The sequence below is a fragment of the Podarcis melisellensis genome (assembly GCF_964234715.1).
Source record: "Podarcis melisellensis genome assembly, chromosome: 5".
Classification (NCBI taxonomy): Eukaryota; Metazoa; Chordata; class Lepidosauria; order Squamata; family Lacertidae; genus Podarcis; species Podarcis melisellensis.
The window spans coordinates 89898549-89921942 of record NC_138537.1 but is presented as its reverse complement, the minus strand read 5'-3'; the positions used below and the strand labels follow the sequence as shown (position 1 = coordinate 89921942).

The 23394-nt window shown below is 46.2% G+C and overlaps 1 protein-coding gene across 1 annotated transcript in view; it reads left to right on the top strand.

Moving 5' to 3' along the window:
- The window catches only part of WDFY4 (WDFY family member 4), a 194022-nt gene that overhangs the window by 9037 nt on the left and 161591 nt on the right, over positions 1–23394 (top strand). Inside the window, exons 3-11 of the mRNA XM_081911650.1 lie at positions 884–998; positions 3157–3263; positions 5795–5947; positions 6670–6859; positions 8170–8359; positions 11136–11296; positions 12784–13236; positions 14419–14523; positions 16525–16715. Of these exons, the coding sequence (XP_081767776.1) occupies positions 884–998; positions 3157–3263; positions 5795–5947; positions 6670–6859; positions 8170–8359; positions 11136–11296; positions 12784–13236; positions 14419–14523; positions 16525–16715 (1665 nt within the window). The remainder of the gene's footprint in view (positions 1–883; positions 999–3156; positions 3264–5794; positions 5948–6669; positions 6860–8169; positions 8360–11135; positions 11297–12783; positions 13237–14418; positions 14524–16524; positions 16716–23394) is intronic.

Sequence of the window (23394 nt, the reverse complement as noted above, 5' to 3'; positions counted from 1 at the left end):
AAAATAAATTCTGTTGTATCTCGTGCTGAATGTCCATAAAGGTATGATGCAAATACAAGTACATTTTTTATTTTATTTTATTTTATTTTGCAGTCTCTGTTATGTGTCATCCTTTAAATCCTGCCAAGTCTGTCCCTCCACAAGGGCCACTACTGGTTTATTCCCTTGCCATTTTCCTCTGCTCTAAGTCCTCCTCCTCAGCTCTCTTCTTCTCTGCTTACAAAGCAAAAATGGACATCCCCCCCTGCTCACCCCACACCTCTGATTTCCTACCCCCTTTTTTCTACTAGGCAAAACTAAACAATTGTTGTTGTTTAGTCATTTAGTTGTGTCCGACTTTTCGTGATCCCATGGACCAGAGCACGCCAGGCACTCCTGTCTTCCACTGCCTCCTGCAGTTTGGTCAAACTCATGCTGGTAGCTTCGAGAACACTGTCCAACCATCTCGTCCTCTGTCGTCCCCTTCTCCTTGTGCCCTCCATCTTTCCCAGCATCAGGGTCTTTTCCAGGGAGTCTTCTCTTCTCATGAGGTGGCCAAAGTACTGAAGCCACAGCCTCACGATCTGTCCTTCCAGTGAGCACTCAGGGCTGATTTCCTTCAGAATGGATAGGTTTGATCTTCTTGCAGTCCAAGGGACTCTCAAGAGTCTCCTCCAGCACCAGAATTCAAAAAAATATAGAGCGCTTAGTATGACAGCGCCTGCCAGAACAGGGCACACAAGATTATCTGGTAGCAAATTTGGGAGGCTAGTGATAAACGTTATGTTACATGTTACTGCTCGGATAGTAACAATGGAAATTAATGCCCAGGAAGCAAAAATCAGTGTATTTAATACCAAACGGACACACATACCATTCTTATTCTTTTTGAAATATGTTTTAGGCCTGGGATCAGTCAGCTGGCAACATCTGCTTTCCAAACACCCACCTTTTAGCAAGCGAGACGTCGAAGCTTCTGGCGAAAGAAATCAAGAAGAAGCTGAATGGGAAGCCTGCAGGTGAACCATGATTAATAATAATAATAATAATAATAATAATAATAATAATAATAATAATAATTTTATTTATACCCCTCCCCAGCCAAGGCCGGGCTCAGGGCAGCTAACAACCAATAATAAAAATGAGTTGAATGAATACAACTTAAAAACAAGATTAAAATACAATATTAAAACAATTAAAATTAAAATGCAGCCTCATCACAGGAGGAGAAAGGAAAAAGAAAGAGGGGGAGGGAATCAAATTGACTCCAAGCCAGAGGCCAGGTGGAACAACTCTGTCTTCAGAATGCTTCTTCTTTATGTTACCTGAGTTGCAGCCCCCGCATGAGGAGGACCTCAGGGGTAGTTGTCCGGGGCACAAAACTGTTAGGAGTGCACAATGGCAACGCCCAGAGCTGCCTCAATACAGCTGCATGCTTCTGTCACTGGGCTCTGTTGAAAGGAACTTCTCCATGCGGGCCAGGAAGTGACCAGACAATGGACTGACTCTGTTTTTCTTATCTCTGCGGTTGTGATCTCCTGGGTGATGTGGTTGAATGTGCATGCATACACCATCCATTCCCCTCCCTCCCACCCCCTGCTCCATGTGGCCCCAGGTTCTGGCAACCCTGTGGAGGCCCCTAGGTAGGCAGTCGAAATCTCGGGGAGCCCCCTCCCCGCGATCTAGTGGGATAATATTCAACTAAGAAAGCTTGAGATGCAGGTGGCGCTGTGGGTTAAACCACAGAGCCTAGGACTTGCCGAACAGAAGGTCGGCCGTTCAAATCCCCATGACGGGGTGAGCTCCCGTTGCTCGGTCCCTGCTCCTGCCCACCTAGCAGTTTGAAAGCACATCAAAGTGCAAGTAGATAAATAGGTACCGCTCCGGCGGGAAGGTAAACGGCGTTTCCGTGCGCTGCTCTGGTTCGCCAGAAGCGGCTTAGTCATGCTGGCCAGATGACCTGGAAGCTGTACGCCAGCTCCCTCAGCCCATAAAATGAGATGAGCGCCGCAACCCCAGAGTCGGTCACGACTGGACCTAATGGTCAAGGGTCCCTTTACCTTTAAGAAAGCTTGAATGCAATTTTATTTCAAGATCAAATCAATATTATTTTGATCTGTTGTCGCGGGGCCCCTAAAAGGTGTGGGACCCATATGCTGGTGCCTACACTGCCTGTTTGGCACTGCTAGCAACCCATGCTACGCTACTCCCCAGTTAATATTCCCTGGGTGAAATGGGTCCATGTTGGTTTGACCCCGCAGAAATCGGGACCTCATTTATCCCAAACTCGGCTCCCGTCCCAGAGACTTGTTTATCCCCATTTGGAGGGGAGGCCCTTCCAGTGAAAGGTGATTGACAGCAGCAGGGATAAAGATGGAGGAACGTCAGCTCCGAGGGAGAATACACAGAGCAGACCACTGTGGGTGACAGCTGGAAGAGCGTGGTGCCTTTTCCTTGGACGATTGAGGCTCACCATGCCAGAGGAGAAAGGAGATTCCCATAGAGAAAGGACTGTGCCAACCATGACCAATGGCTTTTATAGCCCTCCTGGTAGAGAGCTGCTGCTTTTAGGCTGTTTTAGGTATTAGATATTTTATGGTGCTTTATTGTGAAGCCACCCTGATTATGTATTTGAAGGATGGGGCAGAAATCAATGTAACAGAGACACTAACAGCAGTGCCGTAGCGTGGGTTGTCAGCACCCGGGGAAACCCAAGTAATTTGCACCCCCTAACCCTAACCCCCAGATGTTGCGCCCGGTGCGGCCGCCCCCCCTGCACCCCCCACGCTACGCCACTGACTAACAGTGGGATGAGAAGAGTATGTTCTGTAGCAGCCCTACTCTTGGGCCTTGAACAGAATAGAGTACAGTGGTACCACAGGTTAAGTCCTTAATTCGTTCCGGAGGTCCGATATTAACCTGAAGCTGTTCTTAACCTGAAGCACCACTTTAGCTAATGGGGCCTCCTGCCGCTGCGCCACCGGAGCACGATTTCTGTTCCCATCCTGAAGCAAAGTTCTTAACCCGAGGTAATATTTCTGGGTTAGCGGAGTCTGTAACCTGAAGCGTCTGTAACCCGAGGTACCACTGTATTGCAGGCATCTGTTCAGTAACCTAAGCATTCTGCTGTTTCCCCCCCAATGTGTTTCTTCCCCCTTTACTCTTCAATGGCTGAAGAAGCCCAACTGGCTGTGTGGCAATTTCTGCAACGGAAGGACGAAGAAGAGCCAGATGATGGTTATGTGCTCCTGAGATCTGTCTACTTACTTTCCCTTGATCACATGGTGAGATAAAACATTGTCCTCCTCTTCGACTTGCCACTCGAGTTGGTATGAATTCACCCTGTGAGTGCCATTCACTTACCGGAGTCAGTTCTAAGTGAAGCTGTTTCCACTTCAATGATATTGAATTCAGCTGTTACACAAAACCTATTGCGTGGCGAGTTCCCGTCCCCCCCCCCCCAGTGGAAATAAAGACACATGACACAATTCTTTAAGGTTAATGGGCTAAATATGGCCACACCTTTATTGGTTACAGGTGATGAGCGGTATTGGCTTAGGCATTGGTCCTAACAGACTATTCACCTTCAGCCTTGAAGACTGGGAAGGGTTAACCACCAGTAGGGGGAGTCCTTCTGATGAACATCAACTAGGAATTCCCCCGGGGTCACTGCTCGGGGGCGTGCCTTAGGCTCTTACCTCAATAGGCTTCGGACAGGGCCACCCCCCTCCGGAATCCCTTCAATATGCGGGGCAGGTGATGGCGCTACCTCCCCTCTTCCATCTACAGAACAATACCAATGCCTAACCGCCAATACTAAGAAAGTTGTGACAATTTGCTACGAGGTAGGCGAAAACCAAGGGGCTGGTGCCAATTTGCCAAGTGGAAAAATCCCTACCAGGCCCCTCAACGGCGACCAACCAAGGTCCATAGCAAGGTCAAGGAACGGAAACCTTATAGTGTGGGAGGGTGGGAAACAGGAACAGCTGGCATGCGGGAAAAGAGGAAGATCCCCGGCCGCGCCTACGTTTAAATCTGGCGGGCCACGCCTCCAAAGCCAGCCGATTGGCCGGCCAGGGGGTGACATGGCTGGGGATTCCCCCAATCGCGCGGGGGCTGGGCTGTGACGCCCGCAATCCCACCTCCTCTGCAGGTTGGAAGTGGCTTTAGTTTAAGGAAGTTTGGTTTCTTAAGGTCCTATTGTTATGAAGTTTGAAAACTTCTAGCTGAAGAAGGTAGGTCTATACATACCCAATCGATCACTGTTTATTTGGGGCAGTGGTGAGGCTGAGGGCTCGTCCACCCAGCCGCTTGCCCCATGCCTTGAAAGTATAGGTCCAAGTGGTTTTCTGCATGACCTGCTCTTTCTAGGCACGGGTTTCCCCCTTGCCTTGCTCCTTACTCAGGGAAAACCTGCTCTTTCGTGCTAAATTGCAACAAACAGCAATACGGGGAAACCCAAATAGCTGTTTGCTCCAGTTTCCCCCAGGGTAAAACAGCAGGATGAGTGTGGATGAGCCCTGAGGCTGTGTGGTCACACCAGCAGAGCTTATCTAGTTTGACCTATACTGCCATGACCCTGCTGCTGCCCTGCCTTGTGCCAGCCCCATTTAAATAAACTGCATCACTAGGGCCAGAAAGGTGGCTCCATGGCTGCTCCCCACCCCACAGGCCAGTGTTGTCCATACCAGAACACTTTTACAGAGTGGGCTGCAGCCATGGAGAGAGTGCAGGATGGTAAGAAGAAGAAGAAGAAGAAGAAGAAGAAGAGTTTGGATTTGATATCCCGCCTTTCACTCCCTTTAAGGAGTCTCAAAGCGGCTAACATTCTCCTTTCCCTTCAGTCAGAGTCAGAGGGTGATCTTCAATGTTTATTTAGGCCAGTACCTCCAATATGATGGGACGCGGGTGGCGCTGTGGGTTAAACCACAGAGCCTAGGACTTGCTGATCAGAAGGTCAGCGGTTCGAATCCCGTGATGGGGTGAGCTCCTGTTGCTCGGTCCCTGCTCCTGCCCACCTAGCAGTTCGAAAGCACGTCAAAGTGCAAGTAGATAAATAGGTACCACTCCGGTGGGAAGGTAAACGGCGTTTCCGCATGCTGCTCTGGTTCGCCAGAAGTGGCTCAGTCATGCTGGCCACATGACCTGGAAGCTGTACGCCGGCTCCCTCGGCCAATAAAGCGAGATGAGCGCTGCAACCCCAGAGTCAGTCACGACTGGACCTAATGGTCAGGGGTCCCTTTACCTTTACCTTTACCTCCAATATGAAGATAGCTGTGGCCCCCCCCATACTCCACTAGGGTCACTGCTAGCTCCTTGAGCTGTGGGTGTCTGCAATCCTAGGCTCTGACAAGCCTTGTTTGTGGTTCAAATTAAGACCTCTGCCTCACAACACCCTCTAATCAGTTATACCTGTGGCAGCGTATGCGCTTGCCAGGACCGGCCCACACATGAGGCAAGGTGAGGCGACCAAACTCAGGCGGCAGGGGCAGCAGATCCTGATGTAGTTATTGATTCCCCCGTTGTTCCTGACGTTGATTTCTTGCCCCTTCTTTTCTGGTGGGGAGGGGGCACTGTTTTTTTTGGGGGGGGTCTCCTCAGATGCCAAAACATCTTGGGACTTATCATATTCTAGTTTAAGTACCAGCTGATCTGTTGCCTCAGCCTAACAACTCATCTCCTTCAGTCTTCTCCAGGTGAACATAACTCTTTCCAGCTTTTCTCATGGGACTGTTTTCTATACGTGAAAGGGGCTGGCAGGATAGAAGCCCTTAAATGAGGGTTAATGCAATCAGCTTTGCTTTCCCATATCCAGGAACGAGGAACCCGCTGGAATATAATCAAATCTGGGCTCCCGGTCACCCTGTTCCAGTGCCTATATTTCTTCTTTGCCTTTCCCCTGGAAGAAGCTGGTGGAAACACTGGGATGAGTCAAGCCGAACATCAGGCACAGGAAATGTTTGTGCAGGTAGGGCTTGTTGTTGTTGTTTAGTTGTGTCCGACTCTTCATGACCCCATGGACCAAAGCACACCAGGCACTCCTGTCTTCCACTGCCTCCTGCAGTTTGGTCAAACTCATATTCGTAGCTTTGAGAACACTGTCCGACCATCTCGTCCTCTATCGTCCCCTTCTCCTTGTGCCCTCAATCTTTCCCAACATCAGGGTTTTTTCCAGGGAGTCTTCTCTTCTCATGAGGTGGCCAAAGTATTGGAGCCTCAGCTTCACAACCTGTCCTTCCAGTGAGCACTCAGGGCCGATTTCCTTAAGAATGGATAGGTTTGATCTTCTTGCAGTCCATGGGACTCTCAAGAGTCTCCTCCAGACCATAATTCAAAAGCATCAATTCTTTGGCAATCAGCCTTCTTTATGGTCCAGCTCTCACTTCCATACATCACTACTGGGAAAACCATAGCTTTAACTATACAGACCTTTGTCGGCAAGGAGATGTCTCTGCTTTTTAAGATGCTGTCTAGGTTTGTCATTGCTTTTCTCCCAAGAAGCAGGCGTCTTTTAATTACGTGGCTGCTGTCACCATTTGCAGTGCTACCTAAGGCAAATGGAGCATTTGAGCATCTCAGGATGGGGAAAATATCTCAAAGCAGGAGGTGTTGTTGTTGTTTTTAAGCCCAGGGAAGAGTCTGCTTGGCTAATAGCATTTGATTCTTCCAGTTGTTGTTCTTTGCTTCCAGACAATGCTCAACATTTATGCAGAAGACCAAGGGGTGGAGGAGCTTCTCATGGCTACTGACCTTCAGTCTCTAATCATAGCAGCAGCCTCCTTTTGGGACCGAGGTAGCCCTTCCTGGAAAGGCCCCACAAGCCAGGTGCTCCGAACAATTTCAAAGGCCCAGTCCAGAAACACAATTTCATACTTGCAAGGTAAAAAGAACCATGTTCTTCTGTACTTATGAGATGGAGATGACCTATCATAGATATCGTGGATCTGTATTGGTGTTGTTTGGGTTCAAAGATTATTTCCCAGGGCTAAGAAGTGAATGATATCCCATAAGGCAGGCATAGGCAAACTCTGACCCTCCAGATGTTTGGGACTACAATTCCCACCATCCCTGACCACTGGTCCTGTTAGCTAGGTATGATGGGAATTGTAGTCCTAAACATCTGGAGGACCAGAGTTTGCCTATGCCTGCCACAAGGTGCTTCCCACATAGACTTCATTGAAGAGTGCAGCAGCTGTGAAGAAAGCAGATTATATGTAGGGCTAGTTGATGTCTGTTTTTCAACTTGGCGATATATCAGCAGCTAAACATCATGATATACCGATATATCACAATGTCTGCAATAAGGATGGAGCTATGTAGAGACATTGGCTAGCTTCGCTGTTTTCATCACATTGTGATGATTGCATAGCACACACATCTCATGATTCACAATATATTGCGATATCAAAAATTATGAAACCAAATATCATGGTATGGACTTGAAGCTGGTTTTGAACAATGTATTGATATATTAGGGCTGGGCAATATATCAATATATCGTCCAAAATCAGCCCTAACACACATCATGAATGGTGATACATTGCCAGGTCAAAAAGTATGAAACCGATGTCACAATATGGACTTCAAACCAATTTTGAATGATATATTTAGGTCTTGCCCAGCCCTAATTATATGATAGGGATTATTAGCAAAAGGACTGAAAATAAAACTGCCATCATTGTAACATCATTACGTAAGCCTAAGTTGCAGCAGCTTTAGGAAAAAGGCATATTGTTTTGGTCACCGTATCTCAAAAAGGATGTTGTACAGCTTGAAAAAGCATAGGAAAAGGGAACCCAAATGATCAGGGGGCTGGGATGTATTTGGACATTGTTATTGGGGGGGGGAGAAGATGAGTAAGGGAAGGCGGACATGAAAGAGGTTTATAAAATGATGCATAGCATAAAGAAAGTGAAGAGAAAGAAGCCTTTCTCTCTGTCGTCATATATGAGTCATCCAAAGAAAAAATGAAATCAATTGGCAGGCGATTCAGGACAGACTAAATAAACGATGCAATAGCAGGGAATTAATTTATGGCATTTGATCCACAAGATGTATTGTAGTGCTGGCCAAGAAGTAGTGGTTTAATTTACCCAGTCTTGGACATACCCTTGGGTACTGAAAGTTAGGAAGTGTTGAGCTTCTGTAGTTAATATTTACCCATTGTGCTTTTTTAATTATTATTTCTAGCTATGGATTGCATCAAAATTTCCGTTCAGAATTTGTCCAGGCTTGCTGACTCCCTGTCCCCTCGTGATGTATGCGAAGCAGTCAACATCATCCTGTGCTTTGTGACGGATTCGTACCTGATCTCTCCTGCCTTGCTTTTGGAGTTTGAGAACAACGGGGGCTATCAGCTCCTGCTGAAAGTGTTTCTCAGGCAAGTCTGTTGATACAGCCTGTTGGTTGTCATAGAGTGATGACTGTGTCCTTTTTCGTTGAGTAATTCTATTGTATTTTGTCGCGAGACTCTTGGTTTCATTAATACTTCTTAGGACTCAAGTGCTTCTTAGGACTCAAGCTTTCTAGCCACAAGTCCATGCTTTCTTGGTCCGTGTCCAAACTCTGCTTTTATTTTTGCCCTGACTCTTTCGTTAGGAAGAGGAAAGCCACCTCTTTAACGCTGAGCAGAAACTAACAGCAATTTGGGTTTTGCTCCAATTCAGTGGTAAATAGCTGCCATTGTTTTTTCAGGGAAAGGGCTGGGGCAAAAAACCCAAAGTGCCTGGATGTGAAGCTCTAGAATTCCATTTGACAAAAAGCTCAGTACAGCATGAGACTCTTAATCTCAAGGTTGTGGGTTGGGGCCCCACATTGGTTGAAAGAGTCCTGCATTTGCAGGAAGTTGGACTAGATGACTCTCATAAAAGGTAAAGGGACCCCTGACCATTAGGTCCAGTGGTGGCCGACTCTGGGGTTGTGGCGCTCATCTCGCTTTATTGGCCGAGGGAGCCGGCGTACAGCTTCTGGGTCATGTGGCCAGCATGACTAAGCTGCTTCTGGCAAACCAGAGCAGCACACGGAAATGCCGTTTACCTTCCTGCCAGAGCGGTACCTATTTATCTACTTGCACCCGGGGGTGCTTTTGAACTGCTAGGTTGGCAGGAGCTGGGACCGAGCAACTGGAGCTCACCCCATCGCGGGGATTCGAACCGCTGACCTTCTGATCGGCAAGTCCTAGGCTCTGTGGTTTAACCCACAGAGCCACCCACGTCCCAGATGACTCTCATAGCCCCTTCCAACTCCACATTTCTATGAAAGCACAGCCCTGTGCTGAGAAACATGGCACAAAGGGAGGTCTGGATGAGCCCTAACTTCACTTTATTTCCTACCATGGGTTTCAAATTTAATTGCTGGGTCTCTGTTACACCATATTGAGCTGTGTTTGGTCCTTTAAAGACCAAAACAATATGTTTGGCAGAGAACCCAAGAGCCCCAATCCTGAGTTTACATCCAACATTCAGATTTCTGGGTTTTCTAACATGTCTGCTTCTTCTAAATTCCTGACCTAGAGAGGGACAGCTCTGACGAGTTCCATTTTGTTTTGGTTCTGTGTTTTTATTTTGTGTTGGGCAGCTATTAACTCTTTTCAGCCAGTATGGTGGAACTGTTTAAATCACGACAGGAGGAGCACCAGGCTAGTTGTATTAAGCAGCTGTTCATTGTTCAAAAGGGAAGATTAATGTATGGTTACCTGACATCCCCGTTTCCCGGGGACAGTCCCCGGATTTACAAATATGTCACCGGACAAAATCCGTCCCTGGAATGTGCCCAGATTTCATTTAATGTCCCCGGATTTATATTTGAAGTGTTGTAGATTTATTAGTAGGGAATGAATGTTGCGTGATCGGTTCAACAGCACAAGACACATCATATGGGGACTTCCGGCGAGCCAAAATGGCGGGCGCCACGGCAGTGAGCAGCTCCTGAAGCCAGCCAGAGCCAATTGCTCTACCAGGCTGACTCTGGGCTGCTGAGACTGCTGCTGCCTCCGCCACTGCCTAGGGGGAACCGGGGACGCCTGGTGCGTCAACTGGGGGAACTGCTGACTCCCCCATGACCCAAACTGAGACAGGAGCAAGAGTGTCCGGCCAATTGGCTGACTGCCCAGTGGTGCTCCGGGGCCAGGAAAACCCCAGAGCTGACACAGGGAGAAAGAGGAGAGGAGAAGGAGAAGAAAGAGAGAGAAAGAGGAAGGAGAAAAAAGAGGGAGCCTTGACCTTGCCATGTTGCCGCTGCTGAGGAGAGGTAGGAGAGCACTGGGAGGGCAAAGACAAGTGGCCAAGCCCAGGCCCGACCCAAGCCTACCCCACGGCAGCTAGCGCTCCTAGAGAGCAGGCCGGGACCCAGAAGAAGGCCACATGACAGAGGAGACCGCAGAAATGAAGATCGTTCTGCCCGGACACTGAGGTCCAGCGCCGAGGGCCTTGTAGCGGTTCCCTCACTGCGAGAAGCCAAGTTCCAGGGAACCAGGCAGAGGGCCTTCTCGGTAGTGGCGCCCGCCCTGTGGAACGCCCTCCCACCAGATGTCAAAGAGAAAAATAACTACTAAACTTTTAGAAGACATCTAAAGGCAGCCCTGTTTAGAGAAGCTTTTAATGTTTAATAGGTTATTGTATTTTAGTGTTTTGTTGGAAGCCACCCAGAGTGGCTGGGGGGACCCAGCCAGATGGGCGGGGTATAAATAAATAAATAAATAGTAGTATAAATAATTACTTCTTTATTTTTTAAAAAATAACTTTTTTCTTCCTCTTTTTTTTTTTTTAAAAAGTGTCCCCTGATTCTTTGAAAATAAAATAAAATCTGGTAACCTTAGATTAAAGGCTCCCCTTGCCGTATCCCCCCCTGCCCAGTGAATTGTGTTCCAATTTGCACCTCTGTCCAAGGATGGGGATCAGTTAGGTTTATAGAGGAAACTAGATTCCACTGTTCCTCCCATCGCTATCTGGACAACATGACGTCTTAGCTAGTCTGATTATCTCCTCCCTGGTCTTGAATTAGTCAATCCTAATTTAAGCCCTGGGTATCTTTAGCTGTTCCTTCCCTCATATATATCTTCTTGGGAATTCTGCACTGCAGCAGTGGCAGTGAGGTCCATGATGTGCCCAGTTGCTGTTTCCACATGTGATAACTAAGTTCTCCATCTGCGTTTCCAGATATGAAGGGCTGCTGAGCAGCAAAGAAGACGCCAGTGTTAAAGAAATGCTGGATTTCCTGGCACAACTGACTGTTTGCGGGAAAACAGAACTGAAGGTTTCAGGCAATATTACACCTCCCCAGCTGCCGCAATTCAGTGCTAAACAGCCCCCTTCTCCAGGTATGTATCATGTGGCCAATGATGTGAGGGAATTTGGCTGCATGGCATGAAAATGTGAAAGGGGACGTGGGTGGCGCTGTGGGTTAAACCACAGAGCCTAGGACTTGCCAATCCGAAGGTTGGCGGTTCGAATCCCTGCGACAGGGTGAGCTCCCGTTGCTCAGTCCCTGCTCCTGCCAACCTAGCAGTTTGAAAGCACGTCAAATTGCAAGTAGATAATTAGGTACCACTCCGGCGGGAAGGTAAGCGGCATTTCCGTGTGCTGCTCTGGTTCGCCAGAAGCGGCTTAGTCATGCAGGCCACATGACCCGGAAGCTGTACATCGGCTCCCTCGGCCAATAAAGCAAGATGAGTGCCGCAACCCCAGAGTCGGCAACGACTGGACCTAATGGTCAGGTTTACCTTTATGATTTGTTGGGGATAATTCAGTCTGAAATTCCCAAGTGTCAAAAAAGTTATTTATGTATGCTGCTACTGCGGCCCGTGTTTTGTTAGCCCAAAAATGGAAAATGAGCGAGGTCCAAACCAAAGAAGAATGGCAACTTAAGTTGATGGAATAGGCACAACTTGCAGACTTAACAAATAGAAAAATAAGAGAACAAGAAGAACATACTTTTAAAGAAGATTGGAAAATGTTTATTGACTAAGTGGGAAATAATTGTGTCCTCTGAAAACGTTAGCAACATTAAGATAAATTCAACAGTGTAAATAAGTTTTGATGGATACAATAATGGAATACTGAATGGTATAGTTTTTTGTAAAACATGCAGGGATTTGTGATATGTAAGATAAACCATGGAAGGAGAAGGGAAGTCATTGATATTTTAATGATGTAAAAATGAGCATTTTAAATTGCAAAACAGAAAATTTGATGAAAATTAGATACAAAAAAGAGAAGCGTGTTCTTTCAAACAGTAACAGTTTTAATTTTGAACGTTTGGACCAGAAGTGGTCATGCTTTGAGAATCCCCATCTAATGCGGGCTTCCTCAATGGAAGCACCTCTCGTTTAAGTGCCCTGAAAAGGCTACATACCAAACATTGCAGCAGGACCGTCGTCGTTAATTTCCATAGCATTTACATGACAGCAAGGCTTGCTAGATTTCCCCCAATAATGTCTTAGGAAGAGGGCTGTTAAGACTTTTTATTTTAAAAAAGAAGTGGTTGCAAATACTGTATTTTTTGCTCTATAAGACTCACTTTTCCCTTCCTAAATAGTATGGGGAAATGTGTATGCGTCTTATGGAGCGAATGCAGGCTGTGCAGCTATCCCAGAAGCCAGAACAGCAAGAGGGATTGCTGCTTTCACTGCGCAGCGATCCCTCTTGCTGTTCCGGCTTCTGAGAGTCAGAATTTTTTTTTCTTGTTTTCCTCCTCCAAAAACTAGGCGTGTCTTGTGGTCTGGTGTGTCTTATAGAGCGAAAAATACGGTAATTACCCAGGGAGAATACCAGAGAAATTGCTGATACTGTTGTTTCCCCCCCACAGGAAATACGGTGAAAAACCTGAAAGCCTTCCAGGTGCTAGAATCCCTTTTTCGGAAATCGAGCAATGCAGAGCTCTGCCAGCACATCTTATTGGCCCTGAAAGATATCTGGACCTGGAACCCCATGAACTTTTTCCTTCTGGAGTGGTCTCTGCAGCCCATTTCCCAGTTTGTGGGCCTCATCCCTCTCAAGCCCATGCTGGTCCAGAGACAGTTCTTCCAGTTGGTGGAGTCCTTGGTGCTGGATCTCTCGTACATCCCCCACGAGATCCTAAAGGATGTTCAGGGCTTGATCAAGGAGAGTCCTGATCCACTGTGCACTTCGCTTGCTCTGCGCTGTCTCCACAGCATCACACAGAGGGACCTTCTCTTCACAGATATCTTCAGAGATTCAGGGCTCCTGGGAATGCTACTCGCGCAACTACGCAAAGAGGCAAAGATATTGAGAAAGAAAGGTACAATGCATTAACCACACCTCTCTCTATGTCAGCGGTTCTCAACCTGTGGGTCCCCAGATGTTGTTGAACTACAACTCCCATCATCCCTGAGCTCTGGCCTTGCTAGCTAGGGTTGATGGGAGTTGTAGTTCAACAACATCTGGGGACCCACAGGTTGAGAAAGGCTGCTCTATGTACTGCAGTTTCAGCCAGGCAGCATGGACGCTGGTGGCGCTGTGGTCTAAATCACTGAGTCTCTTGGGCTTGCTGATCAGAAGGTTGGTGGTTCGAATCCCCACTACAGAGGGGACCAGGAAGGGGTTCATATTGAATCCTGCCTATAACGGAGCAGGATTTAACGCCCCCACCACTAGAGCTGAGCAAAGTCTGGTCTTCAATACCATGATATATCACCAACTTAACACTGTGATATACCTATATAGCACGATGTCTGAAATAAGGATGTAACTATGTGAACGAGGTAATGTCCTTGTAACTGCTACTACAAAGTGGTAGTTGGGATGTTGGTGGCTCTGTGCTCTAAACCACTGAGCCTCTTGGGCTTGCCAATCACAAGGTCGGAGGTTCGAATCCCTGTGACGGGTTGAGCTCCCGTTGCTCGGTCCCTGCTCCTGCCAACCTAGCAGTTTGAAATCACATCAAAGTGCAAGTAGATAAATAGGTACCACTCTGGCGGGAAGGTAAACGGCGTCTCCATGCACTGCTCTGGTTTTGCCAGAAGCGGCTTAGTCATGCTGGCCACATGACCCAGAAAAACTGCCTGCGGACAAATGCTGGCTCCCTCGGCGAATAAAGCGAGATGAGCGTCACAACCCCAGAGTCGTTTGTGACTGGACTTAACTGTCAGGGCTCCTTTACCAATTCAAATTGTTGGTGCTGACCTTTAAAGCCCTAAACGGCCTCGGTCCAGTATATCTGTATATCTCCACCCCCTTGTTCTACCCAGACACTGAGGTCCAGCACCAAGGGCCTTCTGGCAGTTCCCTCACTGCGAGAAGCCAAGTTACAGGGAACCAGGCAGAGGGCCTTCTCGGTAGTGGCGCCCGCCCTGTGGAACACCCTCTCATCAGATGTCAAAGAGAACAACAACTACCAGACTTTTAGAAAATATCTGAAGGCAGCCCTCCTCCACAAGAAGTGTTGTTGCTGAGGCAATTGGTCTGGTTTCTTTCTATCCAGGTGGAAACCAAGCAGCCTATCAGGATCAGGCGATGGAAAGAGAGCTCACCAATAGGACACTGAAGCTGGTGGCGGCTCTTACAGAAGGATCTGTTAGGAACACAGGTAAGAAGAATCCATGAAGTGCTGCTGGTCACTGTTTATGGTTATGTGTCCCAGGGACTGGAGAGGAGATACCTTATTCAACTATGGAAAAGTGACCCAAACTGGTATTCTGGATTTCCTCTCCAGAAGGGTCATTCTGCTTTTTATTTAGTATTGTTCGATTAAGGATAAATAGATTGTCTTTGCTGGATTAATTTCAGTTTCAGACATTTAATCAAAAACTGGCAGTTTTCGCTCCTGTTTCTTTTTTTGCATAATAATTTTTATTAGTTTTCAATTACAATCCAATAATAGCCTCATTATAACAAAACCAATTTATAATACGAATACCAATCATCCTGATACTGAATTATATAATTTAGGGGGTCCCCCACGTGCTAGAATTGATTGTTTGATGATTTTTTTTATTTCTGCGTTCCAAAATCTCAATAATTTCAATTACATTCTGGTCATAATAATAATCCCTTGTACAATAACTGCAATATTAATAACTTCTATTCGTGTTGACACATTAAATGATTTATAGAACTACAAGTGAGGCACTCAAACTATATCCTTGTTCCTCCTGTGTGTGGCAATTATTCTGTCTGTGGTGTTTCTTTGTCAAATGTTATGTCTGTCTTTTCCCGTGTTATCCATCATGCCTTGGGTGGAGCTGATAACCCATTGCTGTTCCAGAAATTTCTCCCTCACTCTGTCCCATGCTTCATTGTTTTGCAACTTTAACAACAGCTGCAAAATTCACTCTGTCCCAATAAATAACCTTTTTTCACCATTTTCCCTCTCAGACTGGGAAAATAAGACAGCCGAATGAAGCCTTATCTCAAATTTTCAATCCCATTTCTGTCTTGGTTAGAATTGTCCTATATCCAGGGCAGCTGTCTACCAACTCCACCTGGTATGCAGGCTGAGACCCTACCTGCCCGCGGACTGTCTCGCCAGAGTGGTGCATGCTCTGGTTATCTCCTGCTTGGACTACTGCAATGTGCTCTACGTGGGGCTACCTTTGAAGGTGACTCGGAAACTACAACTAATCCAGAATGCGGCAGCTAGACTGGTGACTGGGGGCGGCCGCCGAGACCACATAACACCGGTCTTGAAAGACCTACATTGGCTCCCAGTACGTTTCCGAGCACAATTCAAAGTGCTGGTGTTGACCTTTAAAGCCCTAAACGGCCTCGGTCCAGTATACCTGAAGGAGCGTCTCCACCCCCATCGTTCTGCCCGGACGCTGAGGTCCAGCGCTGAGGGCCTTCTGGCGGTTCCCTCATTGCGAGAAGCAAAGCTACAGGGTACAGGCAGAGGGCCTTCTCGGTAGTGGCGCCTGCCCTGTGGAACGCCCTCCCATCAGATGTCAAAGCGATAAATAACTACCTGACATTCAGAAGACATCTTAAGGCAGCCCTGTTCAGGGAAGTTTTTAATCTGTGATATTTTAGTGTATTTTTGGTTTCTATGGAAGCCGCCCAGAATGACTGGGGAAACCCAGCCAGATGGGTGGGGTACAAATAAATTATTATTATTATTATTATTATTATTATTATTATTATTAAATATCGCTATCTGCAGAACGCTTAGAAAAGTAAAGATGGGGCCCTCTAATTTGCTATTTCCATGCTTTTTCCATGCACGAGTGAATTTCTAAGCCATTGTTTCCCAAACTTGGGTCTCCAGCTGTTTTTGGACCACAACTCCCATCAGCCTTAGCTAGTGGCCAGGGATGATGGGAATTGTAGTCTGAAAACATCTGGAGAAACACTGTTGGGGAAACACTGTTTTAACTCTTCTCTAGCGTTAGAACTGACATTATTCACTATAATCCTTATATCTGTTTTTGGTGATTCTCGGGTAGCTAGCTGGTCCTCTCCTTGAAGACCCTGGATAATTTATGCAATAGGATAAGTACTAAAACTAATATATCTTCAAAATTATGTGGGTATGCATCAATCCAAGGTGTGGTGTGATCATGGATCAGTTAACTATGTTAACTTACTGCTTTAGTGGTTCTCAGAGACTACGGGATGGTGCCGTATATCAAGATTTTTATAGACGATGAATTGTACCGAAACGATACCCTGACTATCTTGGAGCATCTGTCAGTTATCAACCCTGAGGAGTACATGAGCATCATTGTTGGGGCCTTGTGCTCTTCTACCCAAGGGGAACTGAACTTCAAGCTGGATCTACTTAAGGTGATAAATACGAAATGCTCCTTCATGTTTATTTAGTTCCCCTCCCTCTTTATGTAGACATATGCGATGGCTGGGCTTGCTCCTTTCTACTTTTGTTTCCCCCTCCTGCACAGAATGCTAAGGAAATTCTATATTATTGATTGATTGATTGATTGATTGATTGATTGATGATTGATTGATTTTGTATATGGCCCTTCGCTGGGATGCCCCTGAGAGGCCTGCGCCCTGGTGCAACGAACCACTAAGCCCTATGGGAAAGACGGCTCCGTATAGAAGCGCGCCAGGCTCAATGGTAATGTTTGTAACCAATTTCTTTACTGGTTACTTCCTAACATTTGAATCATGTACACCATATACAATCCTTAAGGTATATAACCTATTTAATTAAATCCAATGCAGATATATTTCTTCTTTCTTAATATATTCTTATGTTACACAGTCTTCAAATGATTAAGGAAAGATCATCGGAGTGTCATGGAAAATATTAAAAATAGTATTAAAGGTAAAGGTAAAGAGTCCCCTGACCATTAGGTCCAGTCGTGACTGACTCTGGGGTTGCGGCGCTCATCTCGCTTTACTGGCCGAGGGAGCCGGCGTACAGCTTCCGGGTCATATGGCCAGCATGACTAAGCCGCTTCTGGCGAACCAGAGAAGTGCACGAAAATACTGTTTACTTTCCCGTCGGAGTGGTACCTATTTATCTACTTGAACTTTGACGTACTTTCGAACTGCTAGGTTGGCAGGAGCAGGAACCGAGCAACGGGAGCTCACCCCATCTCGGGGATTCGAGCCGCCGACCTTCTGATCGGCAAGCCCTAGGCTCTGTGGTTTAACCCACAGCGCCACCTGTGTCCCTTCAATCATAGCATTATCAAGTGTCTATATTTGTATTCTTTAGAACTATTAAAGTCCTTCGGGACGAAACAAGGAAATATCTGGAAACCTTGTTCTGCCTACCCAGCTAACTGGGCCAGCCCACCTGTGTCTCTTCCTGGGCCAACGTACCTGTGTCTGCTACCTATACTAGGCAACATCATCAGCTGTATTGTCCGTGACATTCCGGTGACCTTTCCTTAATCATTCGAGGACTGTGTAACACAAGAATGTATTAAGAAGGAATAAATATACAGTGGGCTCTCGGGTTGCGAACGTGATCCATGCGGGATGCACGTTTGCGACCCGCAGTGGTGTGTCTGCGCATGCGCGGGTTGTGATTTGGCGCTTCTGCGCATGCCCAAGGTGCAAATTAGCGCTTCTGCACATGCGTGACCACTGAAACCCGGAAGTAACCCGTTTCAGTACTTCTGGGTTTCGGTAGTCCACAACCCCCAAAAATGCAACCTGAAGCATCTGTAATCCGAGGTATGACTGTATCTTCATTGGATTTAATTAAATAGGTTATATACCTTAAGGATTGGATATGGTGTACATTCTGGACTTGATTCGCATGTTAGGAAGTAACCAGTAAAGAAATTTGTTACAAACATTACCATTCAGCTTGTTGTGCTCTATAGGTTGTAACTACCCCATCAAGAGGGGACGCGGGTGGCGCTGTGGTCTAAACCACAGAGCCCAGGGCTTGCCGATCAGAAGGTCGGCGGTTCGAATCCCCGTGATGGGGTGAGCTCCTGTTGCTCAGTCCCAGTTCCTGCCAACCTAGCAGTTCAAAAGCACATCAAAGTGCAATTAGACAAATAGGTACTGCTCCGGCAGGAAGGTAAACAGCATTTCCGTACGCTGCTTTGGTTTGCCAGAAGCAAGATCAGGCACCCTCCCGTTCATCTGGTCATGGGAGCCACCCTCTAACAGTGCCTCCCGTCTTATCTGGATTGAGCTTCAGTTTATTGGCTCTCATCCAGTCCATTACCGAGTCAAGACAATGATCCAGAACATCCGCTGTCACACCTGCAGATGTAAAGGAGAAACTGAGCGGTGTGTCATCAGCATATTGCTATTTCATAGCAGGCCCTATTCATCATTGCCAGTAGATCTGTGAGAAGGATTTCAGGCCAGATGGGAACACTATATCAGCTATGTAGACGAGTCAGTTCTGACTCTATAATTTTGCAATTATTTCAAGTTTCTAGGAGTTGTTCAGATTCTTTAAAACAGGGCTTGTGTTCTAATTTTCTGCATCCCACCCCACAACTGAGGTGGGGTGGTCTCCTGCCCCCAGAAAGGTTTAGACAAACATTTCTTAGTATAACCCTACCTTCTAGAATGAAAGAGAACTACAGCCCACTCAAAGATGCCTTCCTTCCACTGAAGAGAATAAACGTACCACAGTTGATCCAACAATCTTTTTAAGACGGAGTTTGTTGCATTACCTGATCCAGTGAGAAGAAATGCGGCTTTGATGCCTAATTCTGACAAATTATAACTGTGTTAATACATAATGTAAGAAAATGAATTTGTTATATACAGCCCTTGGGACAGTGATTACATTATGCACAAATTCAGATTGATTTGCTAATATATATTTAGCTGTTAAACCCCAAGCTCAAATGTGATTAGCTCTACAGTATTCCAGAGTGGCATGAGGTAGGCAATTATGAGGAATAACGAATAATGCAATGTGAAAATAAATTCTGTTAGCTGTAAATGAGTTAGGGGGTTCCACTGCAGGCAAACCTTTTATAGATTCAAGCCAGAAGGACAGACAATTAAACTATAACAGAGTTAGAGCGAGAAGAAATGGAGTTACTCCTGACCTTTCTAGATATGTGTCAGAGCTATCCTGATACTTTGAAGTCCAACTAATTAGATTTATGCTCTGTTCAGGAGCCTAGTATGATACATTAGCATGCAAAACTGAATGACAGTAATAAAGTCCTCCTCCTGTGTTTCTGGCAAGCCCCCTTCTCACCCATTTGATGGGCTAAGGGGAAGAGAGAAAGAGAATTTGTATGTCGTGGTGGGAATGTTTCACCTCATGTGCTTGGTCTGTGAGCACTTAGAAAAGGATGCTCTGTATAATAGGCACCAACTCTATGGGGCTGAGGACAGCACCCCCCCAAAAGGATGTGGGGACAGCCCCCCAGGCGTCCCCACAGCAGTAATGGACCCCGCCAGGCTTCCCTGGGCCTTGCGGCCTGCTCCCAGGGTGTGGGACATCACACGTGTGTGTCACACATGTGACGTCATGCGCACACAACAAACTCCCTGCAATGTCGTGCAGAGCTGGCTACCTCTGCTGTCATTATTAAAACCAAGCATGGGTTTCTCAAAAACAAGTCATGCCAGGCAAATCTCATTTCTTTTTCTTGATAGAGTTACAAGCTTAGTTGTTGTTGTTTAGTCGTTTAGTCGTGTCCGACTCTTCGTGACCCCATGGACCAGAGCACGCCAGGCACTCCTGTCTTCCACTGCCTCCCACAGTTTGGTCAGACTCATGTTTGTAGCTTCGAGAACACTGTCCAACCATCTCGTCCTCTGTCGCCCCCTCCTCCTTGTGCCCTCCATCTTTCCCAACATCAGGGTCTTTTCCAGAAAGTCTTGTCTTCTCATGAGGTGTCCAAAGTACTGGAGGCTCAGCTTCACGATCTCTCCTTCCAGTGAACACTCAGGGCTGATTTCCGTAAGAATGGATACGTTTGATCTTCTTGCAGTCCATGGGACTCTCAAGAGTCTCCTCCAGACCATAGTTCAAAAGCATCAATTCTTCGGCGATCAGCCTTCTTTATGGTCCAGCTCTCACTTCCATACATCACTACTGGGAAAACCATAGCTTTAACTATACGGACCTTTGTTGGCAAGGTGATGTCTCTACTTTTTAAGATGCTGTCTAGGTTTGCCATCGCCTTTCTCCCAAGGAGCAGGCGTCTTTTAATTTCGTGTCTGCTGTCACCATCTGCAGTGATCATGGAGCCCAAGAAAGTAATATCTCTCATTGCCTCCATTTCTTCCCCTTCTATTTGCCAGGAGGTGATGGGACCAGTGGCCATGATCTTCATTTTTTTGATGTTGAGCTTCAGACCATATTTTGCACTCTCCTCTTTCACCCTCATTAAAAGGTTCTTTAATTCCTCCTCACTTTCTGCCATCAATGTTGTGTCATCTGCATATCTGAGGTTGTTGATATTTTTTCCGGCAATCTTAATTCCAGCTTGGGATTCATCCAGCCCAGCCTTTCGCATGATGAATTCTGCATATAAGTTAAATAAGCAGGGGGACAATATACAGCCTTGCCATACTCCTTTCCCAATTTTGAACCAATCAGTTGTTCCATATCCAGTTCTAACTGTAGCTTCTTGTCCCACATAGAGATTTCTCAGCAGACAGATGAGGTGATCAGGCACTCCCATTTCTTTAAGAACTTGCCATAGTTTGCTGTGGTTGACACAGTCAAAGGCTTTTGCATAGTCAATGAAGCAGAAGTAGATGTCTTTCTGGAACTCTCTAGCTTTCTCCATAATCCAGCACATGTTTGCAATTTGGTCTCTGGTTCCTCTGCCTCTTCTAAATCCAGCTTGCACTTCTGAGAGTTCTGGGTCCACATACTGCTTGAGCCTTCCTTGTAGAATTTTAAGCATAACCTTGCTAGCGTGTGAAATGAGTGCAATTGTGCGGTAGTTGGAGCATTCTTTGGCACTGCCCTTCTTTGGGATTGGGATGTAGACTATTCTTCTCCTATCCTCTGGCCACTGCTGAGTTTTCCAAAATTGCTGGCATATTGAGTGTAGCACCTTAACAGCATCATCTTTTAAAATTTTAAATAGTTCAGCTGGAATATCATCACTTCCACTGGCCTTGTTATTTGCAGTGCTTTCTAAGGCCCATTTGACTTCACTCTCCAGGATGTCTGGCTCAAGGTCAGCAACCACACTACCTGGGGTGTACGAGACATCCATATCTTTCTGGTATAGTTCCTCTCTGTATTCTTGCCATCTCTTCTTGATGTCTTCTGCTTCTGTTAGGTCCTTTCCACTTTTGTCTTTTATTATGAAAATCTTTGTACGAAATGTTCCTTTCATATCTCCAATTTTCTTGAAACAGATCTCTGGTTTCCCCCATTCTATTGTTTTCCTATATTTCTTTGTATTGCTCGTTTAAGAAGGCCTTCTTGTCTCTCCTTGCTATTTTTTTGAAATCTACATTCTATTTCCTGTATCTTTCACTATCTCCCTCACATTTTGCTTGCCTTCTCTCTTCCGCTATTTGTAAGGCCTCGTTGGACAGCCACTTTGCTTTCTTGCATTTCCTTTTCATTGGGATGGTTTTAGTTGCTGCCTCCTGTATAATGTTACGAGCCTCCATCCATAGTTCTTCACTTGATCTTAGCCAAAAGGCCGAGAAGCGATCCATCCATAGTTCTTCAGGCACTCTGTCCACCAAATCTAAATCCTTAAACCTGTTCCTCACTTCCACTGTGTATTCATAAGGGATTTGACTTAGATTGTATCTTACCGGCCCAGTCATTTTTTCTACTTTCTTCAGTTTAAGCTTGAATTTTGCTATAAGAAGCTGATGATCTGAGCCACAGTCAGCTCCAGGTCTTGTTTTTGCTGACTGTATAGAGCTTCTCCATCTTTGGCTGCAGAGAATATAATCAATCTGATTTCGATGCTGCCCATCTGGTGATGTCCATGTGTAGAGTCATCTCTTGTGTTGTTGGAAAAGAGTGTTTGTGATGACCAGCTTGTTCTCTTGGCAGAACTCTATTAGCCTTTGCCCTGCTTCGTTTTGAACTCCAAGGCCAAACTTGCCAGTTGTTCCTTTTATCTCTTGACTCCCTACTTTAGCATTCCAATCCCCTATAATGAGAAGAACATCCTTCTTTGGTGTTATTTCTATAAGGTGTAAGTCTTCATAGAACTGGTCAATTTCAGTTTCTTCAGCACCAGTGGTTGGTGCATAAACTTGGATTACTGTGATGTTGAAAGGTCTGCCTTGGATTTGTATCGAGATCATTCTATCATTTCTGAGATTGCATCCCAGTACAGCTTTTGCCACTCTTTTGTTGACTATGAGGGCCACTCCATTTCTTTTACGGGATTCTTGCCCACAGTAGTAGATGTGATGGTCATCTGAACTGAATTCTCCCATTCCCATCCATTTTAGTTCACTGATGCCCAGGATGTCAATATTTATTCTTGCCATGTCATTTTTGACCACATCCAACTTACCAAGGTTCATGGTTCTTACATTCCAGGTTCCTATGCAATATTTTTCTTTACAGCATTGGACTTTCCTTTCGCTTCCAGGCATATCCGCAACTGAGCGTCCTTTCGGCTTTGGCCCAGCCACTTCATCAGCTCTGAATCTACTTGTACTTGTCCTCCGCTCTTCCTCAGTAGCATGTTGGACGCCTTCCGACCTGAGGGGCTCATCTTCCAGCATCATAACTTTTACAGGCCTGTTGTCTTTGTCCATAGAGTTTTCTTGGCAGGGATACTGGAGTGGTTTGCCGGTTCCTGCTCCAGGTGGATCACGTTTGGTCAAAACTCTCCACTATGACCTGTCCATCTTGGGTGGCCCTGCACGGCATAGCTCATAGCTTCTCTGAGTTCTTCAAGCCCCTTCACCACGGCAAGGCAGTGATCCATGAAGGGGATCACTGCTCAGTTAAAGCTTAGTTACAAGCGCCTTATTCTGGACAGTTCGAGTTTCTAAGCCCTACCTCTGAAATATCTGTTGCCTCAACCAGAGACATGATGGGCCTGGCATTTTTTGTGTGTGC